The sequence below is a fragment of the Labrus bergylta genome, chromosome 18 (genome assembly GCF_963930695.1).
Source record: "Labrus bergylta chromosome 18, fLabBer1.1, whole genome shotgun sequence".
NCBI classification, from domain to species: domain Eukaryota; kingdom Metazoa; phylum Chordata; class Actinopteri; order Labriformes; family Labridae; genus Labrus; species Labrus bergylta.
In genome coordinates, this window is record NC_089212.1 from 11,110,787 (window position 1) to 11,137,563 (window position 26,777).

General features: G+C 40.0%; 1 protein-coding gene and 2 non-coding genes across 5 annotated transcripts in view; all 3 read left to right on the forward strand.

Annotated features, from left to right (window-relative positions):
* Positions 1 to 26,390, forward strand: part of arhgef10 (Rho guanine nucleotide exchange factor (GEF) 10) — a 54,977-nt gene extending 28,587 nt beyond the window's left edge. For 2 of the 3 annotated variants that reach the window (XM_065966529.1, XM_065966531.1), the window contains 12 exons: positions 1,082 to 1,197; positions 2,607 to 2,734; positions 4,408 to 4,508; positions 4,809 to 4,930; positions 8,717 to 8,803; positions 9,427 to 9,653; positions 10,993 to 11,150; positions 16,190 to 16,332; positions 18,348 to 18,522; positions 24,382 to 24,504; positions 24,876 to 25,385; positions 25,472 to 26,390. In XM_065966529.1, coding sequence (XP_065822601.1) covers positions 1,082 to 1,197; positions 2,607 to 2,734; positions 4,408 to 4,508; positions 4,809 to 4,930; positions 8,717 to 8,803; positions 9,427 to 9,653; positions 10,993 to 11,150; positions 16,190 to 16,332; positions 18,348 to 18,522; positions 24,382 to 24,504; positions 24,876 to 25,378 — 1,883 coding nt within the window. In that variant the 3' untranslated portion in view covers positions 25,379 to 25,385; positions 25,472 to 26,390. Of the gene's footprint in view, positions 1 to 1,081; positions 1,198 to 2,606; positions 2,735 to 4,407; positions 4,509 to 4,808; positions 4,931 to 8,716; positions 8,804 to 9,426; positions 9,654 to 10,992; positions 11,151 to 16,189; positions 16,333 to 18,347; positions 18,523 to 24,381; positions 24,505 to 24,875; positions 25,390 to 25,471 lie in introns of all 3 variants that reach the window. The other variant, XM_065966530.1, reaches the window with a different exon arrangement.
* Positions 5,798 to 5,871, forward strand: trnai-aau (transfer RNA isoleucine (anticodon AAU)). Its single transcript has one exon. It is a non-coding gene; the product is annotated as a tRNA-Ile (tRNA).
* Positions 6,774 to 6,847, forward strand: trnai-aau (transfer RNA isoleucine (anticodon AAU)). The gene has a single exon. It is a non-coding gene; the product is annotated as a tRNA-Ile (tRNA).
* Positions 26,391 to 26,777: the final 387 nt, after the last annotated feature.

Sequence of the window (26,777 nt, forward strand, 5' to 3'; positions counted from 1 at the left end):
GAGGGAGGGAGAGAGAAGGCCTTCCAGAGCTTTGATGAGCCATGCGGTTGTATTCTGTTCAGACAGGCTGTGTGCACACAAAGTAAACCCTTGTTTCCTTTTGACACAGAACAATAACACAGTTCAGCTCTAATCTCATCACACAGAAAGTTGAGTTATGATATTTTGATTGGAAAAGACCACCAAACAGTCATAACTGTTGCTTAGCAACCATTCTAAAGAACAAACAAATCATGTCCTACCAAAGAGACTTATCAGCAATTCATCATGTCATCCAATTTTTTTTTTAAATATGTATGTGTATGAAATTAATATGAATCAAACATTTGTGCTCTGCTTTCATTCTTTTATTTTTTACTTTAAACCTGCCTTGTGCTCCTACCTTGCCTCACACAAGAATTTGAAACTTCAAACAACCAAAAAATGTGTCAAAAGCATTCAAAATGAAAAACTAACAATACCTCCTGATCACATATATTTAATGAACTATTATACACATATACAGATATAACTACAGTAGTAAAGAATAGAAAGGATGGTATGTGCTGACATGCAGAAACACAGATACAATGCAGCCTCTGAACGCTAACATGATGAGATCACAATGTTCTTGTGAACGAACAAGCACACTAGTGAGTTAGTGATTCATTGCCAAGTTTACAGAGCTGCCACACTGCTCCCCGTGGGAACCTGACTGATTGGCCTTTATTGATCTTGTTCCATGTTTGCCCAAATGAAGTGCTTCTCTCATCAGACTGGCCTCCATCATTACTGCTGGTGTTGTATCCAAATGTCTATAAGAGCAGAACCCAGCTTTTTACACCTCTGCTCAATGCCTTTGCTACTTATCTTATGCCATTTTTCTTTCCAGCTCATATAAGGACCCTCCTTTTTTATAGAGTTACTCAGTTACCGTAACTTTGAGTTGAAAATATACCTTTAAATAATCATTTTTAAATTTTGGACAGTTTAATCTTTTCATGTATGAACAGCCTGCATGCATCAGTTGTAAATGATTTGTTGTGCATAAAAAAAGGCATTTTGTTTTTACAATTCTTTTGGGGGGTTTGTTTCTTTGCAGACAAGTTGTACATGGGCCCAGGTCAGCTGTACCAGGACCTGCAGAACCTGATCCATGACCTCAGCCTGGTGAACCAGATCTCCAGCATGATCTGCAGCCTCAAGGGCAATTACCAGGTAATATATGATCAAAGCTCTGAGTTAAAGTAACAATCTTCATTTTCCCATGAGGGAAGCTTGACAGTAGTACAAAAATAATTATTCATCGTATTAAATCTGGATAAGCTTCATTTTATCACATCTGAGAGGGTCAAAGGTCAAATTGAAAACACTTATAATAACGGAGGACATGTATTCTATGTTACTTGGCTAAGTCTGACATCTTGGAGTAGTTATACTGTCTGTTAATATTCTTGGAAGCTTGACAAAAGTTGACATTGACAAATGTTCCTCCAATGTACCTCAGGACTTTTAAAATTACATCCATCGTGTTTCCCTTCAGACGTCCAGAAGGGCTGGGCTGTTATGGAGGCGTATAATGTTTAACTTGTGGAATGTGCCAGCGTGGGCAATTTGTCTCTCGGAGACTAGGAGTCTCTTAAGTCTCGATTTGCACCGTTCAAGCCTGTCGTATCATTCGGCCACACACACACACACACACACAAGCCTGTGTGTACTGTTGTGAGGAAGGTTTACTTTGCAGAACACAGCGTGAGTGTGCGCTGCTGTGTTTGTGCTGTGCTGGTAGGTCTGTCAGGAACAGAGTGGGAGGCAGGGCAACAGAGCAGCTCTCAGAGATGTGGGTTGATGGGAAATGGAAGAAAGAAGCAGAGCCAAGATGTGTGAGCTGTACACTACTTACACTCAATTTCAAAACCTAAATGATCCCCACATGAGCTAAACATAGACATGCACTGAACATTTCTTCTTCATACATCTTTGAAACAAGTTTTGAAAGGGAAGATATTCTTCTTTTCTTTTTTTTTTTACAAATGACACTTTAATGTGATTTTCTTATAAATTGCAGCATCAGAATTACAAAAGCTACCTGAACATGTGTCAAAAAGAATTTCAAATAATGAATTCTTCAAAGGAACTAAACTCAGCTGAAGAATACCCCCAGACACCTCAATCCAAAATCTCTACGTGTACCAAAGGGTCAATTACACAGGTGTGTTGCTCACCTCCATCATGATAATATCCACGGGACTTATATGGAGTTATGTCTTTGTGCTGTTTTTATTATGTGTATTGCCAGTATTGGATCTATGTTGCAGATCCAAATTGCTGCTCAGGGACATTAAAGAATCCAAAAAAGGATTGTGATTTGTTAGCTGCAAAGACATTGGGATGTACGCTGAAATCAATAAGAGTGACAGGTGTTTCTTATAAGGAGGGAAATCCCTTTAAGTTTCTTTGTTTTTTAACTGATGTTATAAATTGTAAATGTTTAACAGAATGTGCACATGTTTGCACAGATGTGTTGATTCTAGTTGATAATTGTTTATTCATGATGTGGTCCCCTGAAGTACATCTGTTTCCCTCACCCATTCCCCTTTCTGTCTCTCTAATATCTTTGGGTACAGAATGTAAATCCCGCAGTGGCCCAGGACTGGGTATCAGGTCTCCAAAGGCTCATCATGAAGAAGGAGGAAGAGATCAGGGCAGCTGACCGGTGTCGGATCCAACTCCAGCTGCCTGGAAAACATGACAAGTTTGTGTTTATCACTAATGCATATTCCACCATTGTTTTTATTTATCTTTCAGGCAGCACATACAATATGTTTACACTCTTCAGTCTTAGTCTTCTACCCCCCATTGACTGCTTTATCCTATATTTCCTTTGTAACTCTGTTTTCTCCTGCTGTCCTCTCAGTCGCTCTGCGTTCTTTGAGCTCTATGAGAGATTATTAGAGTACATTTAGATATTTGGATAAACAAGTTTCTCCACCAGCTCTAATCTGAGGAATGAATCTCAAGGGACATAGCAACATGCATCAGTGCCAACAACCAAAGGCTGCTCAGTGCTGCAGCTGTTACTGAACACAAATAATCATGTCACACATTTATCACACACACTATTATAGTCTACACGTGGTCCCCCAAGGGTGCACCTTGTCATGGCTTACTCACATTCTCTCTCTCTCTCTTCCACTTCCTCACCCGACCTCTCATCCCCGCAGCACTTAGCTGGTGAGATTATCCACGAGTATGTTTGGAAACACAGCTGTGTCTCTGTCATTCCTCCCCTGATCCTAAAATCCCAAATCACACAAAGCACAACACCAGCCATAGACAGGAGGGATTTATAACACCAGCGCGCACACACAACAAACACACACTTTTTGTGTACATGAGCTGCTGGTAGAAACAAAAATTGACATTGATGTGTATCACATTTCTGTCACAGTCAGTCTCGTCAGTCAGTATTGAATAGACAGATTCATGTTTCCCCCAGGCTAGAATACAAACCAGACAAAGCTCTCTTTATCTGACTGTATTTGATATTTTACTATAAAAGGTGCCTATCACTGGAACTGTTTGTGCACAATGTGTTAAATTAATTTGACTCCTGAGAGAATGCAAATGCTGGCCTTTGTGATTTTCGAAGTGTTGACACATCTCACAGCACGAGTCATTCATAACAGTCTTTTAAATACATTTCTGTTATTCACACTGAACACTCTTAAGGATGTACGATTTATGGATTTATGGACTCTATTTGTCTTCCTGTCTTTTAACTTCGCTCAACTTAAAAATGTGTATTTTCATCCATATAACATGGGCGTGTAATTATAGTTTGGAAAGGTTGAGACATTATTATTTTTTATTTTTTAATGAATAGAAATGTTAAAACCTCATTAATTCACAGTTTGACGTTTAAAGTACATTTAAGAGGACCTGAGAAAACTGAGCCTCAGAAAAAGATTGATGTAATTGATGTTTTTTTTAGAGGCTTGTAGATAGTTATGATACAGAATAGGTTTTTCTGAAACCTCTATATGACCTACAAAAGCAAACAAGACCATCAGTGGGAAATTGTACTACTTTTAGTTTAGAGTTATTTTGAATGTGTCTCACTGTTGCCACCAAGTCTGTGTAAATGGGATTAGCAGCATGCAGGCTGGGCGTGTCTTTGATTCCAATTCTCCATGATTCACAATGAGTTACACTTTAAACATTTAAAATAAAACAGGATGAGATTCTTCCTCAGAAAAAAAAATACAACAAAACAAGAGAGGTCAAATGTACAAAATCGACCCAAAACAAAAGTTCCTCCTTAAAGCTTTTCAAATTCACAAAATATGTCCAAAAAGCACTATTCAAATGCAGAAGCTTGACATTTTTTTTTTTTTTTTGAGTATTTTTTTTTCTTGTGTATTGCAGGTCGGGTAAACCCACTTACTTCAGTGCAGTGTTCAATACTCTCAGCCCAGCAGTCAAGCAGTCATGGATCAGTAACCTGCAGATGGCAAAGCTGGCACTAGGTACGGATCAGATCACTGCCTAGCTGTCAATGTTCCTACTAAGATGCTCAATTTGTTCTTCTATTTTATCTTTGTATTCATGTATTTATACAATAAGAAGCTTAACTTTACTGACTTCTTGATGTATGCATCTCTTTTATCCATTACCTTTGTAAAATCACTGTGCAACACTTTCAGCATTAGGCGCTAGTACAAGAGTTTAGTTTGAAGTGAGCTTTCTTGTAAGAAGTAGGATTAATTCTTAATACTGTACATGCTTAAATCAAGTGCTAACTGTGTTTGCATTTGTATTCGCATCAGAGGAAGACAACCTGCAGGGCTGGTTCTATGCGGAGGATGATGGGAATCACATCAAAAAGCAGAAGCATCCTCTCTTGCTCCGGCAAATGCCTGTGGTCATGTCAAAACTACAGGAGTTCAAGGTCAGACATTTTCCTTCTACATATGTCTGCCTAGTGATGGGAAATTACAGATAATCCTGGTTGAGTTCACTCATTTGGTTCGAGCTGGGGGGGATAATTTTTCAAAGACCACTGGTTTGAGCCCTACAGTACTGTATTTGGGTCAGTCGTTCACATCATAGTAGCTCCTAAAGTATTGAGTGAGACATCTCCCTAATTTTTTAATCAGTGATTTGCACCAAGTGTTGAATTGTACAGTTGTTGGGAGACATTCCTTTTTCAAATATATGAGAAGGGTTCGATCATTGAGTTATGTAATTGATATTAAATTTAGTTTATTGAGATAGTCAAAGTCAGACATTTTATATGTTCAAATTATATTGCAGAAAATATTTATAATTTTCTTTCTGGATATCAAACATGAATTTGTTTGAATCTTGGATATCTCAAACTGAATGCCATTATATACAGATGCTGCAAAGGACACCGTCAATTAGTGAGTTGATAAACTGTAAAAATATTTTCAACAAAAAGGAATGTATAATTTAAATCTGCTATTTATATTCAAGTGCATTATTTAATAGCAGAGATGACATGAATACTTTTTGAGCATTTAAGGATCTTTATTTATGACTAATATAATCAAAGGGTTGGATGTCTTGAAATACATTTTTCCACACGCTCAAAAGTTATTTTAGAAATCCGTTTCCAATGTGTCAGGTCAAGTAAAATGTATTTGTAAAGCACATTAACAGCAGCATGAGCTGACCAAAGTGCGTCACAGTCATAAGATAAAGCAATGTACAAATTACAGTTTTGTTTGTTGTCTCTCTGTCTGTTGTTTTTCTGTAAGTTTATGCTGATCATTTCACCAGGAAATGTAAAAATAGCTGGTTAGCTCAGTTGGTTAGAGCGTGGTGCTAATAACGCCAAGGTCGCGGGTTCGATCCCCGTACTGGCCACATGATTTTGAGATTTAAAGGCCATAATAGATCCAGTTCAGTAATCATTGTGTTGTCTGATAAGGATTTGCCATCTTGAACTTGGCTGAAAATATGTGAGATTTCTACCTGACCATGTGTCCCTTAAATAATGTGTTGTGTTATCAACCCTCTTCTACCATTTTGGAGCATTAGCTGCCAAATAAGAAATCCAAGGTCTGGATGGACTGTAACTGAATTGCCCTTTGGGATAAATCAAGTTTTCTAAGTCTAAAGACATAGTAGATCCTGATGATCACAGACAAAACCGATTACAATTAGAAGTGTGATTTCATTTTAAAACACCCTGTCAAATAAACTACTGCCAAAGAAAAAAAAGGGTCAGTTTTGGCCTGTGCTTTAGAGTATGTGTTGAGTTATCACATCTGATGTGGAGGGTGAAGATCATTTTTCCATGAGAATGGCCTCTGCTTTAGAAGACTGAAGTTAATAACACACAGGATTGACGTTAGATTAGTTTCTAAACTCATCACTGTATTTCCCTATGTAGGTGGGTCAAAAAGGAAAAGTAGGCTAAAGCTTGGCTATTTATGGCATTATGGTGCTATTGTCAAAGTCATGTATTTGATCAGTGTATGAGTTAGTGCTCACATTCTAGATCTGACATGTGGCTAGTTTATCATGAGTTATTGTACCAACTCTGTTTGCATTCATTGAAATTAAACATCAGTTACCTCCTCCTAAGTGGAGAGAAAATGTATTATAATGTATTATTCTTCAGAAAAACAAGTCATAGCCTGATGATCATATGTTTCTTTCTTGTGACTGTATACCAGGACACAACACTAAATTTAGTCATGGAGTCAGATTACATGACATACATTGACTGAAAAACTGGCTGTACCACTGTAGCTTGTGTATGAGGCCGGTTAGCTCAGTTGGTTAGAGCGTGGTGCTAATAACGCCAAGGTCGCGGGTTCGATCCCCGTACGGGCCACTTGTTTTTGAGAGGTTGTTTGTCTCATCGTAACGTCACATGAACTGTTTAGTATAGGTCATGCACAGTATTAATACAGATAAGATGTTTCAAAATACCATACATGCTGATGCCATCAATAACAATTGTTGAGAAGACTTCTTGGTGAACCAATCTTTATTTTATCAATTATCTTCTGTGTGTTTGTCTAATACTTGACAACTGTATTAGATCAGATCCAGTTAAAGGGATACTTCACCCGTTGAAACATGAATCTGTATTGACATTGGGTCATATATGAAGTATAAATGTGAAATAAGTTTTGAAGTTGGTGCCTTCTTGACTGAGAAAAGGCAGAAAGTGTCTTTTTGGCTCATGTGGATGAAAGACAACAACTCCCAGAATGCACAGCACCCGGCTCCTCCTCCTCACTGCCGCCGACTGTCTGCAGGAGCTGCCACGCTGTTATACTGCGGCTCGTAGAGATAGCCTCGAACATCCGATTCGATCGAAATTAAGTTTCGATTATGGGAGTGATGTCCCACCCACTGATCTGTGATTGGTCTGGAGCTTCAGTGGTCGAAAGTATGAGGAACTAGCGTTGTAGTTTCACCCTGCTAACCGCAACCGCTTCCAATGATGCAAAATGACGATTTTTGCGTCATCGGAGGCTCCTTTTCAGACTTAGAAATACAAAGATGTCCCGTCTCAGGGGAATATTGAGGGCAGGATGCACGACCATTCAAAAATAAGTTTCTAATGATACGAAGCTTAATGCAAATGGGTGAAGTGCCCCTTTAAGTAATAAGGCATGTAAGGATAAGGAATAATAAGGAATTTCCATCTTCCATCCAAACTTGGTGGATACTGGCTGAAAATATGGGTGATTACTACCTGACTTTGTGTCCTTTGAATAATGAAAGAGGGTCCTATGATGATTTTTTTGCATTATATGCCAAATAAGAAATTATTGGTTACATAATTTCAACTGAACCATTTGTTTTATAGACGGGTTGGTAGATTAAAATGCCCACAGAATGCCTTATTTCATCCATGCTATTTGTTAAGAGTTATTCATTTACTTTGGAGGCCTGAACCTCTTAGAGATCTTCAGGTTTCTATCCTAACCATAAAGGACAATTAACCTACTTTGAAAGAGCTGTTTCACATTGTAGCACTGACATGTGACCAGATTTATCATCAGGGTCACAACTGTGCCAGTGTTAAGTCAGTAACCATTACTGAGTTTTATGTGTATTTACTGTAGGTGTGTATTTGTTTTTGCTGAACACCAGAAAAGATTTGTGACATGGAATCAGATCATTTCACCAGGAAACACTGACTTCTGGAAAAAATAGCTGACATGTGTGGGGCCGGTTAGCTCAGTTGGTTAGAGCGTGGTGCTAACAACGCCAAGGTCGCTCCCCGCATGGTTTTGAGATTTAAAGCCCATATCAGATGCAGTTAAGTTATCATCGTATTGTCTTAAAAGACATTTCCATCTTAAACTTGTTGGATACTGGCAGAAAATATGGGCGATTTCTTATCAACACTTGTGTTTTTTAAACCCTTTCTGGTGATGATTTTGGAGCATTAGCCGCCAAATAAGGAATTCTTGGTTACATAATGTCAGCTGAACTATTTGTTTTATAGACGGGTAGGTAGATTAGACAGAATGCCTTATTTCATCCATGCTATTTGTTAAGATTTATTCATTCATTCACTTTTGGAGGCCTGTTCCTATATTTCAGGGTTCTATCCTGACCAGAAACTGTCTTATTCACTCTGTGAACTCCTACTATGTCCGCCTGTTGACTTGGTGCAAGTGATCAGCTGACCTGTTTCTTAATTATTCTTCACCCTTTCTTTTTTCTTCCTGTTCTGCTGCAGGTGGAATGTGCTGTTCATAATCCAGAGCCCCACATCAACATGGAGAGCACAGCGGACACTCCTGTCGTGGGCCATGGCTGTGTCTGGGTGAGACACATCTTCTGTACTGTTCAGAAAAGAACATTTCAACAGTTACAACAAAAATCCCATTTCTAGCTTTCTACAGATACCTACAAACATGTAGGATGGAACTCATATTTGAGTTGACTCTGACTTGTAAAATGTGTTGAGTGGCTTTTGAAAGTGTTAACTGTGAAATGTTCTGACAGTACTCATTTTAAGCAGCTAACACTAATAAGGCTGGACCACTTTCTCAGTGTGTCTGATAGTCAGTTTTGGCAGAGAGTTTTTTTTTTAAGTACTAGTTAGTAGTGCAGATGGTAAGTTTATGTTTTTAAATGTATAATGTACACATGAGAAATACAATCAGTGTAATGGCCATGGTAATCACTGCTAACGGATTGTTTCTGACAATCAGGGAAAAACTTTGTTCTGTTAGAAACAAACACCCTTATAGCTGCTCATGTTCTTGGTGAAGTAATATTAAGAATTTACCATGAAATATCAACATGTTTAAATATGAAGATGTCCATTTCTTTAACATAGCCAAATGAGTCTTTTTCGTATGAAATTGTATTTGTAAATTGGTGTGTTATAACAAGGTAATCACATAATTAAAGTATCTCAAAATCAAAATGTTTCTTGTACAGGTTGCTAGTTGCACCAACCAGATGGGACAGCTCGCTATAGTTGCCATGCAGAACTCCAGCCCGAAGGTGACTGAGTGTTTCAATGTGGAGTCTCGTATCCTCTGCATGGCCTATGTCCCTGCAGAGCAGCCTCAGGAGAACGGAGAGAAGGGCCCTGACAACAACCACATCCTTACAACGAGGGCCAGTGATACCCCCAGTGTTTGTCTGGGAATGGAGGAGGGCAGGTACAGCACACAGGGGACTTCAAAAAGTGTTTCTCCATTAATGTAATGTAAAATATAGAAGGTAATTATCTTGAGCAAAAGGAATCGTGCACCACAGTTTGTAATTTGTAGAGAGAACAGTCTTGCGGCTTATATATGTAAAATATGTGTGGTATATTAGATTATTTAAAAGCTGTGTGGTATTTATAGATGTTTTTTACTGATAAACAAACATCGGGGGGGGGGACATCATACATTTTTAGATAAATTCAATCAATTCTTGAAAAAAGTTCCCAAAAAGTATTATAATTACTAAGTCAGGGGCCGGCAACCTTTTTGTGTCAAATGAGCCATTTTTCAAAAAAGGTAATGCAGCCTCTCTTCCAATTAACATTACTTATATAGACAACTGTGCACATATTTATTTGTCTTATTTCAGAGTGCTAATATAAGCAAATTACTATTATTAGTATTAGTAGCAGTTATTTCTTCACCCATGGACACTCACAGAACACATTTTCCGACAGATCTTACAGTGTAGTACTGCACTGTTTCTCCAACTTATGCTGCTGTCTGTCTAACAAACAGGATTGCAGTTGGATCAGACGAGTATTGGCTGGTTAGTTAAACAACAGAACTACTGTTCTCGATGACGAGAAATGTACAACTGTTATAAAACAGAGGCTAACTGCAGAGTTCTTCCTGTACCTGGGTACTCTGTCACCTCTCCCGCTGTTACCAGTGTAGTGTTGAGCAAATTGAGTCAGTGAGTGGTCGAGCGACTGAGAGAGAGGGAGTGATGAATGGGAGCGGAGCAGAGCAGAGATGCTGACACTTTGCTTATATTTCACATCATATGAGCGACCATATTCAAAACATTCAGTGTTGAAGGCACCACCCCTCGAGATCGCTGCGCCCTGGGCGACAGGCGATAACGCTTTTGCCTTGAATCAGCCCGGATCTCAGCTTTGTTGTTAAGCCTGAGATGATGCTCTGATATTTTAATCATTGTTACCTTCACGTGCATCATAGACATCTGATATGACGCATATCTAAGTAGTTAAAAATGAAATCATTCTGAGTAGTTATAATTCAAATAAAAGGCTCTGCCAACAAGGACCCCTATACTAAGTGCATTGTCAAGAAGTCATTTTAACGATGTAACATGACTTAGCATTAAAGAGGGTTCAAACACTGAAGTTTATGAACTTGAACATATCGTTCAAGGTGTCAAATGATGCACGGTTTTCCACGAACTCTGCAAAATATCCCCCTAACAAAACAGAAAAGTGATAATCTCTTGGTATCTCATTCCAAATACATGAAGTCTGTTTGTTGTTTTGTCTCCTCCCCTGTGTAGCATCATTGTCTATAAGAGCAGCCAGCGGTCCAAGAAAGTCCGTCTGCAGCATTTCTTCACCCCTGACAAGTCCACCGTCACCAGCTTGGTCTACAAGAAGCACTGTCTGTATGCCGGCCTGGTCAGCGGCTCTGTGGCTGTGTACTCCAGATCACAAGGTTCGTCTTTCAGGAGGAGGGGGGGGGGGGGCTTTTAACTTGTTATAGTCTCATCACTGAACCTTTTCAATGTTTGTTGATACTCCTAAAAGGCTGAAATTAGTGCAGTTAGGAGGATAAATCACTGTTAGTGTGTGGAACAGAAAATGCATTCAGTGAGTTAATGAGTTAAATAGATTTGGTTTTCAAACTGTGTAGGCTCACAGTGTTTACTTCAATATTTAGTCTGTTCCAGAGGCCTTAACCATAATTGGCCACTTTCATGAATAAGTAGTCTGTTGATTACGGAGTTTCTAACTTTATTAATTTAGTAACTTTTCAAACTCCTTTGCTGACATCATTTAGAAAACTCCTTTTGCACCACATTTGATGCTTTTTCCAATCGTAGGCAGAACATTGAACATGTTAAAAAGCTCAAGAGCTTGAGGCAAAAATAACACAGCTTCACATCTTGCAACCCTGAATAGAAGGGTAATTCTGGGTCGAACAAATGCAGAGTTGTTGTTTTTTAAGGTGCATTGCTCCAACTGTTTTTTTTCTTCTCCCTCTGAGTCACCGCGCTGCCGTTGGTCTGTAAGTCAGCGGTTCAGGGTGAAGCTCCAGGTCAGGGGTCTCCTCTGCTCTGTGTTGAGGTTCTGTTTCCATTTGCTCGGTTGTCTGGGAGAAACCAATCTGTTAGCGCTGACCTATTTAAAGTCTTCCCTTCCTGACAGGCACAGACACATTGGAGGAAAGAATTCAGGCTGCACTCTTCCCACAATCTTTCGCATTCTGTGTTTTTGTTCCATCTGTGATTGGTTTTCATAGCAAGTGCAAACAGAGAGTCTCTGAGCTTCCTCCTCTCCCCGTCTGTGTGCTCTTTTTTTGTCTCTGTCTGCTTTTTGTTATGCATCGCATCGCACGCTGAAATAGGTAGATACTTCAGAAAAGAGGAACATTCTTCTCCTTTTAATTCTTGGCTCTCTAATGTTAGTTTTGGTATCACTACCCTGTGATCCAACCACTGCTTGAGGTTTGTTTTTTATAACCTCAGTCACACATTTTTTTCCCTCCTCGTGCTCTTATATGACTCAATATGACTCAAAAGTTCCTCCGCGGGTATATTGGAAATCTAATGATGGTATTCCTGCTCAATTTCTAGCCTTGTTAAATTGCTCTGTCAGCCATGGTGTGTTGCAGAAAAACTGATAGTGACAAAGATGTAAAGACTGAAAAATGGCCCGAGGAGTGAAACACAGGTTGAAAAATGTTCTCACATTCTTCCAATGAGCTACAGTTTGCCTGGAGAAACAAACTGTATGTTAGTACGCAACCATTGAGGAATGTACTGTTGAGCTACTCATTACTTCTGATGCACATGTCCCCTCTCTTTCCCCTTTTTTATTTGACATACCAGTTATTACACGCTGGCACAGTAAGTATTCCACTGTTGGTGTAACTAGAAGTTCAAAGAGATGCGTCTCATCAAACCCTGGCCATAACTCATCTTAGTCCCAGTTTGATTTCTTCACATCCAGAGCTCTGTCACTGGAACATGAAGCCTGCTGCTAAAATGATGACTCACTCAGGATAGTTTGGTCCCTGCATCTCTTGTTATAATGCTGCTCAAGTACTTTGTCACTGTGGAAGACTCAGCCCCTTCCCCCCTATTAGCATTCAAATTAGACCCATGGTTTGCAGAGAAGAAAGCAAGCAGAGCAAAGAGTAATGATCAGCTTATGTTCTTTGATGTTCAAATGTCAGCTGATCAAAGGAGACCCTCCCAGTGAATAGTGACAAGGCAGAGGGAAAATGCTGCTTTGTCTTCAGACAGCGTCAGTGCTGAGTTATCCTGCGTGGAAATGTAATCCTGCAGAAGATGCAACGTGTCTGAAGCTGGCTCAGCCTCATTCTGCCATGCTTGCTATTTGCTCTGTTCCATTCTGTGTCAGTGATGGAGACAGAAGGAGGCAGTGACTTGACAAAGGTCACACGTCATAGTCAGACAGTCAGAACATATTGCTCCTCTAAAATGCTATCATAAAGCATTGACTTTTTCCTATTGAGAGGGTTGTGACTTATGGGTAATGAGTTACATCTTTCTTGGCATAAATGACCTGCTGACTTTTTCATTGAGATGTTCTGATACAATTTTTTACTTCCTGATACTGAGGGAAATTCATTAATTTGAGAAACAGTTGATACCAGAAACCCTTGCAATGAAATTTAAATGATAAAAATATATTTATTGTAACTGAATTATAACTGCTGTATGTTACTGTCCCTTATGCAAATGTTGACAAAACGTTTATGTCAGTTATGGACTGAAACTATTATGAAAGTGTTTTCTCTTCTTTTCTTTTTTTTACTGTTTTTAATCCTCTTACATAGCCTTTCATTATGTATTATGAAAACACTGATTGCTAGTTTTAACTATTGTTTTACACTTGCTAACTATTGCTAGCACTGTACTGTTGTTGTTTGCTAATGTCATTTTGTTATTCACCTCAAATCAGCTCATCTTTGGAAGCCTCTAATGAGCCACTTTGCAGGCCACACTTTGAATATGAGTTGTTAAAAGCATGTGGAGACATAGTTTATGCAATCTGGCTTCTGAACTGTCACTTCAGAAAGTGAACATCTATGCCAGTTGGTAAAGAGGCTCCTTCGGTTGTACTACGTAAACTATTTGTTTTCTTTAAGTGAAAAGTGCAAATATGTTGCCTGGGTGGTGTTAGCATCCATGATGTACTGTTACAGATGCGTCTGTACTGTATGCATAGTGGTGTGTGTGTGAAGAGCTAGATTGGCTCAGGTCGTTTTGACTGGTCTGGGCCCCACTTGAGATCTTATTGTGACACGCCGAAATCCTTAATCAACTATTTGTGTTGCGATGCTTGTAGATTTATTTGCATTTCAATAGGAAACATTTCGAGTATTTTCAGATTTAAAAAAAGTAAATACGAGTATATTTCAAAATTGTGATGAATCATGATTAATCACAGCTTCTTCTGTGATTTTTCACAATTCGAACATTTAATTGATTGACACCCTTACTAATACTTAATCCTATTGGATCAGTGCATTAATTGGCTTACTTGACTTCACCAACTACTGGATTGTTTGGCTGTATTGGAGGTATTTCCAAAGCTGTTAATTTGATCAGAAGGACTCTACTTGTCAAATACATGTTCAGTTTTTGTGCACATACACTGTGATGAGAGATTTGTTGCAGCTGACACTGACATAGAGGAATGCAGTTTAAGAATTGAGAGATGTGGGCAGACTTACATAAGACTGAAAGTTGGCACTCCAGTTTTCTTTTCCTTTTCTTCACTGCTCATTTCCTTCTCCTTTTTGATCTTTCATGCTCACATACTTACACACTGTGATTAATAAAAAATAACATACACAGAGCGTGGCTGGAATGCTAACCCCAGCTAGCCCCTGTGAGGGAGCTTACTCTTACTTCCTCAGTCATTATAAAGCACCTCTCTAAGAACATCTCTCCTTTCTCCCCACATGGCACCTCTGCCTTCAATAGCCGCCTTTGTGCCTTCTCTGAAGCACGACTGGTGAGGCCTCATTCGCTTCCTGGTCTAGATTAAGTTAGGGAATGTGGTATATCGAGGAAATTAAGTTTGTATTCAACACAGAGCCATTTCTACTGATGCATGGTCTTGTTTTTCTGTGTTATTTTGATGAAGCATCTTCCTAAATTTCCTCTAATTTGATGACGGCATTATACTTGCAGAATTGTAATTTATTTATAAAGAAACAGCATGGGGTGTTACATGGCAGTAGAGCTGGCACTGTAGTTGTGCAGGCACATGTAGAACAGAGTGTGTAGGAGGTGTGTGTGGGATGGAGCTCAGCTCTGACTAACACTTCACAGCCCATCTATATTCATAGCGAAGGCTGTGATAACCATCAATGGCCACTCCACCAGCACAAGCAGAGTCATATAAATGCAGACGACCTTTTCAAATGACAGTTATGAAGAATGAGTGACTCCTACTGTGTTTGCCATGTCATTATAAACCTTATTCTTTAACCTTTGCATGAACATTTCTAAAGGTTTAAATGGTAAAAAAGAACACAATAAAGCTAATAAAGGAGAAGAAGTGTGTTATGGAAGGGATCGTGTATGGGGATCTGGTTGTTATCGCAGAATGGAACCCTGACAGGGTGAGCAGGACCCTGCAGCAAAGCAAAGGTGGCTTGTCTCGCCTTGATAACTATCCGCTCACTATACATTATCCTGCTTATTAAACAGCTACTAACTACAGAAGACGATCATTTTCAAATCAATATTTCACTTCTAAGGATTTATTTCATCTGCTAAACAAGTAGTTCAGTGGAATCTACAGTTTGAGCTGCATCCACTGCGACGGTTGACTCTGTAATCTCTATAAAAAGAGCTAAACTAACTGTGAGTACTCTCATTAAACTGAACTTTTTCACTGATGGTGAAGGGAGACAAGGTGCTCAGATCAACAGTGACTTGTCAGAAAAATTCAGTGAAGTACTACACTGGAGTCTGTGGACATTTTGTTTCTCCTGTCCGTTAAAAACACCACTGTTCCAATACCATCTTCCGCTCTGCTAACTTCATGTGTCATCTTCAGTTTTGTAGATTTCGCTGTCATAGCCTGCAGTTTTTGTATCTTTTAAGCTTCTTCCTCAGTTGTTATCCTCTACTTTCTCTGTTTAACACAGGACAGGAAGCAGACAGACGTCAAAATAACCAGACTTCTTTCCTCAGGTTGTTAAGATTACATTAAGGGCCTCCTGAGTCTGTGATGAGAGCTCAATCCTTACTGTAGCAAGCGTCTGCTTTTCTAAGTAACAGTTAAAAAAAAGTTAAGTTAACAACAGTGATCAGAATCAAGTGTTGAATACAGCTTTGTATTAATGTTTTTGTTAAAGCTGATGTCTCAACACTCGACAAACTTATTTGATTTCAGTTCTTTAACTGCATTATGTCAATGTTTTTTTAAGCAATATTTTTGTTTATTGAAATACTGTGGTTCTAATATATTTTTGTTTGTTTGTTCAAGATGGCTTGTGGAGCTCTGAGAAACCTAAAGTGCTAAAGCTGGGAGTCCTCCCAGTCAAGGCCATGCTGGCTGTGGAGGAGCACCTCTGGGTGTCATCAGGTGGACAGGTGTTCATCATCAGCAGCCACACACATTGTGTAGAGGTATGTCACTCAACTCTTACACTGTCTTGACAAAAAAGCAGCGTTTATTTCATGGTATGTTTGAACCAACTGCTGCAAACCGAGGATCACTGAAAGCATAAAGAACTTTTGCTAAATGAAGGTGCCTCATATCCCTTCCCAGAGTTTCCATGTTCCATGTCCTGAAATATGGATGATAACCCCTGGGTGTGCTCTGGCCTGCTTTAGGGAATAGCAGCACCTGCCATTGGTCCAGGAATAGTAACCTTCGTCTGACATGCACTCACTCATAATCTGTTTAGCCTCATTAAGCTCATTATGTCGGACCACCTGCCTGTCTCGCTCCTTTTTCCTTACTGAAGACTTACAGTTAGTCCAGAGTAGAGACTGTAAGTGAGAGACAGGAATGGTGAGGTGTAAACCTGTTGTTTTTATACTTATACTGATATAAGTGTCATAAATACTTATACTTATATAATATAAATACTTAGGATAAACATAAAAAGTAACATTTTGTGAACACAGAACTCTAGCACTGATATTACTTTTCATGCTTTGCATCATCACATGTTACAAGAACCCTAAACTGACACACCTGTGAATGGACTTTTTTTAGACAATTATAACTCCAGCTACATGTAATGTAACATGGAGTAAGATTATGTAACAAGTGATGAAAAAAAAAACCTGTTTATTTGTTTCCATGCTAAGGTTCAGTTCAAATTCAGATTAATTTGCACATAACAACAAAAGTTGTCTCTTTCTTTGTCGATCTGCAAGTTAGTTTTTTACTTTTGGAATCTTACAAACCTTCTTATGCGCCCAATGTTGCCACTTAGCCACTGCCTATAGACCTCATGGCAACAGTTCCATACACATCCACATACTCCTAATGCAAACAGTATGCAAACAATGAGCTAAAGGCGCTATCAGAGTCATATCGGAATCAGAATCAGAATCAGATTTATTGGCCAGGTATGCTTACACACACAAGGCATTTAACTTCGGTGAAGTAAAATGCAGTTATGTAACAGATGGGGGCCATTAAGATGTCAGTTACAGTATTTACATAAATAAGTGTGTGTAGATTGATCATTTAAATTAAATTTTATATATATATTTTATATATAATAAATATATATATATATATATAATTATATTCACAGTGACGGTTGGTTTAGAGTCATTTCACCGCGACAGGTCTGACACTCTGTGACTGTTTAGCGTTCATCAGAGTGACAGCCTGAGGGAAGAACCTGTTCTTATGTGTTCTGTAACGCCTGCCAGAGGAGAGGAGTTTGAAAAGTTTGTGTCCGGGGTGTGAGGAGTCTACAGTGATACTACCTGCCCATTTCCTGGCCCGGGACTGGTATAAGTCCTGGATGGGGGGCAGGTCGACACCAATGATTTTTTTCTGCAGTCCCTATAGTCGGTTGCAGTCTGTGTCTGTCCAGTTTGGTTCTAGATCCAAACCAGACAGTGATGGAGGTGCACAGAACAGACTGGATGATGGCGGTGTTAAACATGATCAGCAACTCCTGGGGCAGGTTGAACTTCCTGAGCTGACGCAGGAAGTACATACTGTGCCTTTTTTTCTGATTGTGTCTATGTGGGAGGTCCACTTCAGGGGGGTGAAGGGGGGCTTCTCCTGAAGTCCACTGTCATCTCCACAGTCTTGGGTTCAGCTCCAGATGGTTCTGACTGCACCAGAGAGCCAGCTGTTCCACCTCCCGTCTGTAAGCAGACTCGTCTCCGTCCTCGATGAGACCGATGTTCACCGGTTGGGTCCGAATTTCAGGAGTTTCACAGAAGGGTCCCCTGAGGTGCAGTCATTGGTGTAGAGGGAGAAGAGCAGTGGGGAGAGAACACACTGCTCTTCACTCATACTTGCAAGCTTATATTTTTTTGTTTTAGTCTAACGTCCAATAAAAGAAAATCCTTCCTTATTGATTTTTTTCTCCCACTGGCTGCATGTATTGTAAATGTGCTGGAGGTAATGCTTAAGCTTGTCACCATGCCTTGTCTCCCACATCCAGAGGCAGCTGGAGGCCCACCAAGAAGAGGGCATGGTGGTGTCCCACATGGTGGTGGCTGGGGTGGGGATCTGGATCGCCTTTAGCTCTGGATCCACTCTGCGTCTTTTCCACACAGAGACCCTGGAGCACCTACAGGACATAAACATAGCCACTCCTGTCCACAATACACTGCCAGGTAAGATAAACATGGATTTAATTTCTACACAAAATATCCATCCAGGTTAGTTTCCAGCGGAGAAGAAGGTTTATTGTGGATTGAAATGTCTCGAGTCCAAGACAAATCTCCCATAGAGGACAAGATTAGTATATCGTATCATAACGTATCTTATTGAAACATATCGTAAATATTGGGTCAAAAAAAATGAAGACATTTCTCTGATACACACAAACAACCCCTGCCTCTCTTCCTTCTCTTTCTCTGCCCTTGAGTGCCAGTCAGTCATGTGAGTGTTGCAGCTCACTGGGAATTAAATATTTAGAAAGTGTCAAACTGTCTGACAAAACACTGAGGGATTTTTTTTTCTCTCTCTTGTGATTATGGACATTGTGATCATCTAGTCCAATACACACTTTCAAACACAGCCCATTATTTGTGGACTGAGATGCAGGTCCAATGACCTCCAAAGTGCTGCCTGACAGAAAAAAAGCTGACATCAGTGTAGGTGCTCATCCAGACAGCACTTGTTATGGCAGGTTTGTCTTTCAAAAGGCTCCTCCAGTCTAAACGGTGAATCAGAAGTCTCTCATTTGAACACTATTCATGGTGTTGGTTAAAGGAACTGCCTGACCTTGTCAAGTCACGCAAACAGAAACTCTTCCACTAAAGAAGGTGTCATCCAAGCATAACACTGCTCATACTTCTCTTGTAGATAAAGAAAACAAATATTTGAACGTCCTTTTGACAACTTACAACTCAGAGACCATAAATTATGACATCACATTAAAATACTAAGCGTATTAGCCACTAGGCTTCTACTGAAACTTGTGGATTTCAGCATTAAATAACATTTCTCAGCTATCTGATGTATTTCTGTTCCCAAAGATTTAGAGCTGTCTTTTGAACTTGCTGTTATGTTAATATTCATCACAAGTAACCTCAATTAATGAGGTTGTAATGCTAACACAAACTATTTAATGACAATGACATGACCTGTAAAAAAATGAACAGAGTTATCTGCCTTGTTAGACATCACCAGGAGTCAGATTAAAATAAAAATAATAATTCAGGAGTAACATGGGAGATTCATTTGACACATCTAGTATAGGACGAGTAGTGGGTGCAGGGATTCTGATGAGACAGGGGGTAGTTTGAGCTTTGAATGAGCAATTTTCTTGACTTTCATTACTCGATGAAAGGTTACCTTCTTAGAGCTGTGAATGTCTGACTGCAGATGTAAACCAGTCTATAACAGGCTGTAACATGTGCAGAACAAAGTCAAAGACAATGAGCAATATTTCACCAGGAAACACAGGATGAGTTTTAATTGTCGAGATAAATGCCTGTTTCAGTGGCTTTGAAAAATTAATATAGAGCGTGTGTCCAAAACATAGGAGGGTATTGAATCAATCCAAAACACAGAATGGGATTATAGCAACAGCATTAGTTCTGTTACTCTGGTAAAAAGTTATCACATTCAGTGATATTGTAAATTATAATGTGCAGCATTTCCTGCCATGTGCATTTAAGCCAAACATTGTCGCTGAGGATGTTCAGGTCAAGTGAAATTACTTTGAGGGAGGCAATCATCCCCGGCTGGAGTCATCAGAGCGGCCCGCTGCTTCGGATCTTGTAATCTGCTGTGTTACATCAGCTTGACCCAAAAACTCACAGCCCAAAAAAATAAAAATGATTCTAGTGAAGTGGAGATTGCTTCTGTTGGTCTGAAGTCGGGATTTGTTCAGTCCCATCGCTGCTGCTCTCAATCTCTTCATCCTTCATGCTGAGTCATGCAGACAGCTCTGGTTTAGCGTGCACTGTCAGAATTCTCTGTAATGTTTTCTTTGAAGTTTGAACACAAATGTTTTTTGACATTTAGACTCTTTGCTTTCCTCTTGAAGTTGGATTGTGCAGAGTGTTCAGAGTGAAATGAGGTTTTGATGGGAGTTTTGTTTTGTGATGACAGCTGTTGTTTAATGTTTGTGTGTTGAGGTCTGCAGCTAATGACTAGCCTGCGGTTGTTCTATGCTATCTCATCTTTGGCATCATTAGCAGCGCTGTCATTAGCTAGCGCAGCTCTGCTTAGACTGCATGCACATTTTGTCTTCAGAGGGACTTCTCTACTACTGCCACGAGGTAGTAATAACATTTGAGAAGGCTTCTGACAGAATAACTGCGTGTAGAAATCAGAGTAACTCTTTTCATCTCCTTTTACTTACAGACCGTGAAGTCCTGTGTAATAGCTCATGTTAAGCTCAAATGGGAGGGTTTTAAATCTTCATAAGCTGTTGGAGCAGCAACAAACTGCAACATCCACTCACAGCTTGTTGTAACCATGGCTACAAGTTGTTCTGTTTGGCACAGTGATTTACAGCATTTATGCAGCTTCATGCCTCTGACTGCAGAGACACAGGAGTTATGGACCGCACTAGCCATTAAACAAACTCTAGATCTACAAGCCTACGTTTTTTGAGTGAAAATGTAAGAGATGACCAACACTGGAGTATCCAGCCTTCACTTGATCTTGTGGGAGAATCATTTTCTGATACCCTCTGTTTACAGTTACAATTGGAAGGCCTCTTTCTGAGACAGATGTGAATGATAAACGGCCTGCTCTGGGACCTCTCGATCCATATTAGCTAATAGAATCCATGCAACCTCAGAGGAAGCCGGTTCTGGGACCAACCACAACACATGAAAGCTTTTCATCCTCTGGGTCTCGCCATTAAGAGCTCACTTCCTCTGACAACACTATTCATTCAATGGAATGTTAGTCGGCTTAAACATTTAAATCACCAACAAGGTTTCTGTTTTGATATGTTTTAAAAAGCACTCCTATATAAAGTCCACGTGCGTGCTGCCCTTGTTGTAGTCTGTTGTGATCCGTGCGTTTTCTAGAACCCTCCACAGCTGGGTTTATTTCTGCTGGCCTCTGTTGTGGAACAAAATGAGACCAAAAAAAATGTGCTGTTTCTGCACAAACTCTGATGTAATTGAAACTGCCGGCCAAACAGTTTGGACAGGAGGGACTGTGCGCTATCGATGTGATTGGTCTTTCATCTGCATTGCTTTGCTACATTAACACACATTTACTGAGCTGAGGCTAAACATAGTACAAGCTGATAAGCATATTATCCGGGAAGTCCACAGCATTGTGAGGGGATATTACATATCCTGATGCAATCTGGGCTTGTCCACAGAACACACCATCAGACAAAGAAAGGGAGACATGGGGCGTCGTCTTCAGTCTTAATGCCTCTATGAATGGTGCTGTGTTGAAATGCAGGTGGTGCTTGAAGTGGGGGTTATTCTTCTCATGTTCAAACATGTTGGAGCAATTCTGGTAAGTCCAAGCATATTAGACAGTGGGGGCTAATATCCTGTAATAGTAGTCATTTTCTCACTCATAGCATGTGTTTATTGAAGAGCCTGATACTGCTCATGTTTTAAAGTGACTTTGTTACTAATAATTCTGCCTTGTGCACTTAAAACATCTTTTTCTTTTTTATTCCCAAGTCTTAATATGGATAGTATGAATATACATATATGGCGTGAAATGTGTAAATTCAGTTTTAAATGTAAAAACAAGTTCCTAAGCGCTTCAAAGAGCGGTGGTCCTCCATCAAAGCGGCCTGTGCTGTGATGATGTCTCAGAGGACGCTGGTTATCTGGCTGGCCCCGGTTCTGAGGGTCTAGTCTGCCTTTGTCTGCTGCTCTGTGACCTACATATGCAGCCATGCATGGCCTAATGGGAGACAAACATCAAGGGGGGGGGGGGTCGGTAAATAACACCTCCAGCTCTGCTTTGTTTGACCGCCACCAGTGTTGTACACATCCCAATGTTGAAGGAACACCTTTTAATGAGTGAACATCCACTACAGCAGAGGGACAGTGATTGAGATGACTGGATGAAGGAGAACATAAAAACAAGGCTCCAGTGAGAACTTGTCGAATTGTAATGCTCTTATGAAGACAAAATAGATTCAAGTAGAATTTCTCATACTAAGTGAGGTATACCAGGTGTCACTGAGTCAGTTCAGCAGTTTGGATCTCAATGACAAATGTATATATTTGTATGAAACTGTATACAGACACTGTTATTCTCCAGAGGATCAAGTCACCTGACCTTATTCATTCCCTGATATTTCATCCAGATCCAACAGTATTTAATTGTTTTCACAGTTTGTTATACCGTGTTGTTCTAACAAATATTGAATAGTTTCCTAAAGAAAACTTACCCAAAAGGGAATGAATTCTAGTCACTTTGATCAACATCTAATAACAATAAGCAAATATTGGTACGCTATCTAAATTTTACTTCAAATATCAACATTGTACAATGTGCATGATCAGCATGTACGCATAGTTATTATTGCTAGCATTTAGCTAAAGCACTGCCACCTTAGTACATCCTCAAAAACTACTAACATAACTCTTGGTCGCATCATTATGCTAACAATAATGCCATCAGTCAAATATGTGTTTTTATCATGAGACACTGACATTTTGTACTTGTTTCAAGTCCTGCAAGAGAAAATGTGAATTCCTTTTATAGTAACCAAAACCATCGTTGTTCACATTGTGCTGATCAGAGTTATTTGTAGTCGTATCAAATGGCTGACACAGTGTATTATTGTAATGTTTGGGATTAGCCCCTCCCTCCTGCTGTTGGTTGTCAGGACTAAGTGCAGATCAAAGTGTTGCTCTGGTGTAGGATCAGGGCAAGAGCTAGGCCGTGTTGACATTCACTCAGGGTTTATTTTAGTTCACCCTCTGGGTGGGGAACTCCAAATATTATGAAAAGAGGAAGTTGAGCAAGGCCCCCGACTGGCAGACTGTGTGTATCTGCTAACTCTAGGCCCTCATTAGAAGCACATGTGGTCAGGAATGAAGGAGCAGTCTTTAACTGTACCTGCCTGCTTATCTGGCAGGATTCCTGGAAGTGTGGCAGTTTGGCATGTGTGCCACATGCATGGGGTCAGCTCTAGTGAGGGGGGTCAGACAGAGAGACTGGCAGTATTTTTTTCCCTAAAGCCCAAGAGGATTACTTTAAGGGAGGAAACTCAAGTCAAGCTGCTACAGCAGTAATGACTCATGACAGTCTCACCTCCCACATAGAAGGGCAGACATTTTTTTTTTCAAAAACCCAAGATTCTTATAACAGTCATACAAATGTGTCACCAGATACCATTTGTTGTGCAGCTTATTCCTAACAAAGCTCCTATGTGGTGACGTCTGAGTCTGAGTGCCAAAGTCCACATAATAGGTCACCTAACACAGCGAGATGTCAGCAGGCCTGATTTTATTGTATCCTTGTTTTAAGAGGCTTTAAACTCAACAATCGAAGCTTTCATAGTGCTAAGTGATTTTTCAAACCAGAAGGGAAAGAAAAAGGTCAGGTCTGATTGTCCTGTTGCTTCAGCAGAGGCAGAGCTCCTTGCTTAATTACAGCATTACGCTTCACTCATTCTGTTACATAACACTTTTGTGTTTGTTTGTTTGACTCAAAGTACTATAATGGAGCATTTTCTGTGTTCACACACTTGAAAAGAGCTGCTTTCATTCAGCCTCCTCTTTGCGTTGCCCTGGAGACAAATAACAGCTGAACATGGTTGCTGTAGAAATACCCCTACTCAAAATGATACGCCCCCCTCCTATCCTCCTGCACACTGCATTCAAGTGGTCCATTAACTGTGCCCTTTTCCGATTTTACTAGTTTGCATGAGCACCGATCACGATTATAAGAGCTTACAGGCCGTGGTGTTAGAACATGCTCAACAAGAAATGTTTCTCTAAATATTTCTCCTTTTTTTAGGCTACAATAAACCTAATTGCTGCATGATGACATCAATGTTCTGCTTTTGTTTTTCCTCAAAGGGAACCAGAGAGTGTCAGTGAGTAGTCTGCTGGTCTGTCATGGTCTGCTGCTGGTAGGGACCAACCTTGGGGTGACTGTGGCCCTCTCTGTTCCCAGACTGCAGGGGATCCCCAAAGTCACAGGTAACACTCAAACATTACTGTATTGCATGTTCTACTGAACCTATGCATATCGTCTTTGTTGGGATTATTTTCTAATGGCTAATCATGACATTGTTTGGATTATGAAAAGAAAGAAATATTCTCTAAGGGTTTCACAATCTTTTAGAGGTGATTGTGGGATTTTCAAACTGTTTTCTTTGTCACACCAACAGGCTGAACCCAAACATGTTCATATTATTGATGATTGAAAATAACTTCCAATTAATGGTTTGTAGATGATGCTTGCTAACAAGTTGATTTTGCAGTTCTATCTCTCTTGCTCTTTACAGATTCAGTATAGATTAAATGTCAAAGTTCTTGAGTGAATATTTAGATGACTGTTTGTGTTTCAGGTCGAGGTATGGTATCCCTTCACGCTCACAACGGACCAGTAAAGTTCCTCACTGTGGCTGCTGCAGTGTGTAACCGACCCTGTGTCCAGCAATCCTCCGCCCCTCCCACCTCAGTTCAGCCGACAGATACAGAGGACGGGGAGAACAGCCACCCCGCCTCAGATTCAGCCCCGACTCCACCTCAGGGACGGGGTGTGTGGCTGGGAGAGGCAGGCTGTACCACCATGGCTCTCCAGGACTCCCTGTCCTCTTCCTGCGGCTCCTTAGCTCCATCCCAGGGCTCCTTGGAGCACGGGCCCGAGGACGGCGCCCTTTACGACTTGCTCCATGACCCCGCCCATCACCAGAGAGGCCGCCGATCCAGCAAGGTGGACGTCAGCTCTCTGCTGGTGGTGTCTGGAGGGTTGGGCCACCGCAAGGTCAACAAAAAGACCAAACAGTCTAGGCACGAGGACACAACATCTTCCATCATGATCTGGCAGATCCCCTTGCTCAACATGTGACACAAAAGCAAGTAGATAACTTTTGATCTGTCCCAGTAAAACTTAAAGTACTTACATTATAGAAATCTAATATACATTTTCTCTCTTTTTTAGGTTTGAACAAAAGTGCTGCTCACAGGGAGATTTGTTGTTACACTCGACTGAACATTTCGATCACATCAGAACAACTTAATGCCTTTTTGAAACCAGAAGTGCATCAAAAACTTTCCACAGTATTCCCCTGATGTTTTTAAATGATGTCTGATACCATGGAAACACAATGGATCCATATATAACCACTCAATCACGATGCTTTACTGCAAGAACAACTCTCCACAGACCAATGAAAAGATATACTGTACTTGTTAAGGATATATTTGTTTAAAAAAAACACTGAAAGGTCTTTAATTTCATGGTCTCATTCATCAGTTGTTGTCTGTAACATGGCTAATAGTTTACTCTCCAGTGTTAGTGCCATACAAGGTGACTGGATAAGGACTGCAGTATTTAAAAACAGTGTTGAAAAGAAAACAGACTTAGTTCTGCTTGAGAGGCGCATAAGGTATTGATGAGGCTTTGAATCTTTGACATGAAAGTTCGATCAAAATTAGGATCATGTTGTGGCCTGATCTTATGTTATCTGTAAAGGCACGAGTTGTAAATATCAAGTTTGACAACTCAGGATTACGTGTGTATGAGTTTTGGGTAAGAGAAAGTTTCAGTGTTTCTATGGAATCCAATCATTCTACTATCGCACCAGCTGTTAACCAAGGAACGGGATGAAAAAAAGCAGACATATTGATGACTGAAATAATATGAGAAGGCTTGATGAGAATCTCTGGCTGGCCAGGTTTCTATTCAAAAAGGGATGTAAGAGTTGTTATTACAAGGACATTTTTATTTCCCCTCATGCATCTTTGTTTCTCACATAAGGATATTTAAAAAAAAACACACAAAAAGCTTTATACATTTATAACTATTTCTTTGTATTACTGTTGTTTGTATTAACAAATTCATAAACTTTTATTGACTACCCTTGTGTACTTCATTTGACCTTCTTTTTTCATTATGATAACAGTTTTGATTGTTTTGTGGGGCTTTTTTCACTAGAATATACACACATTCACTTTTTATCTTCAGTAAAGTCATAATATTAATGCCTGCTCCTGACAAATACACATTCACTTTGTGGGAACCTCTCTGTAGATTGAGGTGGGATTGAGAGTGTCAGCATAGCTATTTCTCCCATCTCCAACTAACCTTGCACTCCACTCTCCTTGTGTGCAGCCATCAGTACATGCTGGGACTAGCAATGTGCCTGAGGGGCTGCAGGAACTGAGCCTAGTACAGCTCTTCTGGGATTTTCGCTGCTCATTTCTCCTACTGCTGAACAGAGGGGGGTCAAGGCTTTTTTTTTCTT